The following is a 4,125-nucleotide window of genomic DNA, read 5'->3' as shown; positions in this document are numbered from 1 at the left end:
TCCCCAACCCCAGTGTCAACGTTGGGAGATGTCATTCTTCGACATCACCGGTCAGATCCTTAGAGCTGAAGGCTCCTCCCCAACCTTGGGAGGTCTTAGAGGGTCACCTCGGCAAGAAGCCCAACCAAATGGGATTCGCCGCGGACAGTGAAGTGTAGGTGAGGCCATCAATGTCAGGCTTAATTCTGGTGCCCTTCTCTAGGAAGGTATCACTTTTTCATGCTCATCCGTTGGTACCCCACCCCATTAATTGATATGCATTTTTTTCTTTTATAGACGAGAACCCTTATTTTTAACATGGAAGGTTCCGAAGGACCTAGAGCTTCATTTTAGTCAAAGTGGTGGAGGTACATTTTATAGATAGGGTCATACGAGAAATGAAAATTACAAGCCGACCCTTACAATTTGCACTAAGGACCTCAGAATAAAAACAGGAAACACAATCAAGTCCGGCTCCTGCTCCACCACGCCAGGGGCGCCATAGTCAACATCCACGCCGCCGGGGACATAACAACTTGGGGCGTGAAAGTGAGAGCCAACTACGGCGCTACCAGAGGGCCTCTGCAATGGCAAGAATGCCTGGAGGTTGTTGATGACCTGAATATGACGACTGGAAGGAACTGTCACCGTCGCTCGAGGTTGGAGGGGCCACCCTTCAGCCATGGAAGACGGCGATAGCGAGCGCTCCCATGTTGCAGATGCGGCGGGCAGCCGACCGTGAGCAGAAGCGTATCCCCAATCTCGTCACCATGACGAACAAGGGAGAGGAGCCTGCCGCTCCAGGCTTGGCCACCATATCCGCCGAAAGCAGCCTTATTTATGGAGATTTTCGCCTTCCTCCACCACCAGACTTTCGTCTACGACCACCGGAGCACCATGAAGCAGAGGAAGAAATCGAGGCCGTGCCAGATCTGGCCGCAGAGATCTACCACTTCCCTCTTGGCATAAGCGCCATACGCCATATAGGACCAAACAGTAAACCTAGATCTACACCTATCTACTTCGGGGCCAGCTCCTGTCCAACTCCGGCCGGCTATTCTGATGAAGAGGACATCGGAGCGGCCCGATGAGAGAGAAAAGCCTCTCAACTACTGTAGCGAGCTGAGAGCGAGAAGGGGCGGGGGGTTGCGAGCGAGTTCATTTCACGTCCCAACGAGAACCCTTAATGATCGTCTTCATTGCCCCACCCCATTGATATGCATTTATGTTTTTCTCGTACTCCGTAGTCCCTACATCTTATGTTCCTAGCTATCGCATTGTGATTTGATTGTGTTTTTATTTTCAAATTCTAAGCCACTTTCTACGTGACTGAAGGAGTACATGTGTCTACTGTATCGCATGCAGGGATTTGGTTGCTAGTTGAAATACCACGGTTCCGGCTGCAAACCGAAATTCCCAGTCCATGCGATAAATGAGTTTACCGGACGAGAAATCCCGGACCATTTGAATTTAGGCCAGATAGTCTCCTGCAAAAGTTGGTTTTGATTTCTTTTAAGCCTTGTTTACTTTTCTCGTATTTTTCTTCCCAATGGGTATGGGATGGGAGGGGATTTGGTGTTCACCCAATCTTCTCAAATACCTTTCCTAAAAATACACTAGTATGATGGAGAGTATTTAATTTAGGCAAAAAATATGGGGATGAGAGGGGATATCTCGGGATTATGTCGTTCAAAATCGAAGAAGTAAACGAACTAGTGGGGATTTTCCGGGATACAAAATAATCCCCTCCCATCCCCATACCCTAGAAGGAAACAAGGCCTTGAAATTCATTTTTCGTCTGAGAATTTCATCCAGTAAGCGACAAGTAATTTTCCGTGACCACGGTTAGTAGGAATCCGGACCCCCCCCCTCGAGATTTTTTTCATTCTCATATCCAAATCCTTGATGGTACGGTTTATCGTTGTCTGTCAGACCTTCAGTCCATCTTACTAGCGTGCAATTCTGTTAGAAAACTAGCGGTGTGTTTCACGCGCGAGAACCAACAGTGTGCTCCGCGCCACACAAGTGGCCCCTGCCATGCGCTACACACCACATCGCCGAGAGCGACGTACGTCGTCCATACCCGCGATAAACCTCTCTCCTCTCTTCACATTCGATCCGCTCCACTCCACTCGAAGACGACCGGAGCCAGCCAGCCACACAGTCCAGCGCAGCCACTCGCCTCACTCCTCTCACTCGCGCTCGTTGCCCGGCGATCGAGCGGCGCTGGTCATGGCTCTCCTGCTGCTGCACGGCTGCCTCGCGCCCGTCCGCGCCGCCGCCGCCCCGGCGTTCCGGCGACCGGAGACGACGGGCCAGCTTCGTTACCGGCGGTCGTCTCGGTTCGTGCCGGTTGCCTCGGCCGCCGCCTCCTCGCCGTCCAGCGACGGCGCTTCCGCGGCGGTGCTGCATGGCTCGGACGGATCCACTGCCAAGGCGCGCGACTACGGCGGGACCAACGGCGCCGTTTCCGGCACCGCCAGGTCCACCTCCATCGAGACCACTGTGGAGAGGGTAAGCAGGAGCCTCTGGCTGGTTCAGTCCAAGATTAACTGCTAGGCATATATAGTTCGTGTCATATTCCGGAGTAGGCTAATGTTGCGCATCGCGCAGGTCATCTTCGATTTCCGGTTTCTGGCTCTTCTCGCGGTCGCCGGATCGCTAGCCGGCTCCCTCCTCTGCTTCCTCAATGTAAGTTCTCTCAGTCTAATCACTGCAGCTCGTCAGGATCGCGATAACCAAAACTTCTATTTACAGTCTCCTTTATAAACTTTGAGGCATTTGGAATTGCCCTAAATCAGCAACAGTGATTGCATCTGCTGATCTCTGGTTAACAGGGTTGTGTGTACATAAAAGAGGCGTACATTTGCTACTGGACGAGCTGCGTCAAAGGTGTTCATACAGGGCAGATGGTCCTCAAAGTCGTCGAGGCCATTGGTGAGTCATAGATTCTGTTACTAGTTAATTGATCCACTGACTAACATGATGTACTACTAGTAATATAGTTGAATCATTGTTACTCACTAAAATTTGCACTTGCTCCTGCGTGCAGATGTGTATCTTGCTGGCACAGTCATGCTCATCTTTGGCATGGGTTTGTACGGGCTGTTCATCAGCAACGCGTCTAACGATTTACCTTCTGGATCGGATCGGGCTCTTCAGGGATCATCACTCTTTGGAATGTTCGCTCTCAAGGTAATAGCAGTTCAGAGTTTCAGACTAAACTTACTGCTGCTAACATTCAGACTAAACATGCAATTCTCTGCTAAGATCTAAGAAACATGCAACACTCTAAGCATGTCACTATGTCAGGGACCTGAACTGTCCATGTCTTACTCTTGCAGGAGAGACCCAAGTGGATGAAGATCACCTCCCTGGACGAGCTCAAGACGAAAGTGGGGCACGTCATCGTCATGATCCTGCTCGTGAAAATGTTCGAGAGGAGCAAGATGGTGAAGATCACGACGGGGCTGGATCTGCTCAGCTACTCTGTTTGCATCTTTCTCTCCTCGGCTTCCCTCTACATCCTGCACAACCTCCACCGGCCCGAGCACGAGGAGTCGGTCATGCCCAACTTGTAGCCGAACCTTATGACTCGGTCGGGGTTGGGAGCTGGAATCTGAAGCCATAGCCTCGTAGTATGTATGCAGGTTGATATCTGACCGAGGCATCAATCCTGATGTGCTAAGAGCAGAACGAACGATGCGGATGTCATCGGTAGGAAGAACACGTACTACCAATGTGTGTAATAGTGTAGCTAGGAGGGAAGATCATATTCAGAACTGTAACACGACATCTCTGAATTGTCAAGTGCATTAGTTCAAACAAAAGAACCAGAGTTTGTATTAGCTCATATAGAGAGCATCAAATCACAGCAGCAAAACACAATTCTCAATTCAGCGAGTTGTTAGCATAGAACCACCACTTTGGCAGCTAAATCTTCATTTTGGTGCCACTTTGTGTTGCGGGAGAAAAAAACCACCAGATTTTAACGACGTTTTTTCAAATAGCACTAAACCATCTTTGAATGCGAATTGACACGATTTCTAACACGTGGGTTCCATTCTCCAGGCTGATGTGGCAGCATTAGACAGCGCATGGTCCGTCATTTTGTAGATAAGTCCTTAATTTTTAAAGGGAAATTAC

General features: G+C 49.9%; 1 protein-coding gene across 1 annotated transcript; it reads left to right on the top strand.

Moving 5' to 3' along the window:
• The first annotated feature begins 2,192 nt into the window (after positions 1 to 2,192).
• Positions 2,193 to 3,874, top strand: LOC124672651. The gene is made up of 5 exons (XM_047208849.1): positions 2,193 to 2,493; positions 2,593 to 2,670; positions 2,817 to 2,916; positions 3,032 to 3,174; positions 3,324 to 3,874. Exons 1-5 carry the CDS (start codon positions 2,212 to 2,214, stop codon positions 3,558 to 3,560), a joined length of 840 nt encoding a protein of 279 aa, XP_047064805.1. The 5' UTR covers positions 2,193 to 2,211; the 3' UTR covers positions 3,561 to 3,874.
• The last annotated feature ends 251 nt before the right edge of the window (positions 3,875 to 4,125 follow it).

The sequence above is a fragment of the Lolium rigidum genome, chromosome 7, assembly GCF_022539505.1.
Source record: "Lolium rigidum isolate FL_2022 chromosome 7, APGP_CSIRO_Lrig_0.1, whole genome shotgun sequence".
NCBI lineage: Eukaryota > Viridiplantae > Streptophyta > Magnoliopsida > Poales > Poaceae > Lolium > Lolium rigidum.
This window is presented reverse-complemented; position numbering and strand designations above follow the sequence as displayed.

Coding starts and splice junctions, on each gene's coding strand:
- LOC124672651 (XM_047208849.1), top strand. CDS start 2,212: ATGGCTCTCCTGCTGCTGCACGGCTGCCTCGCGCCCGTCCGCGCCGCC. Junction 2,671..2,816: donor CCCTCCTCTGCTTCCTCAAT/GTAAGTTCTCTC, acceptor TCTGGTTAACAG/GGTTGTGTGTACATAAAAGA. Junction 2,917..3,031: donor CAAAGTCGTCGAGGCCATTG/GTGAGTCATAGA, acceptor TCCTGCGTGCAG/ATGTGTATCTTGCTGGCACA.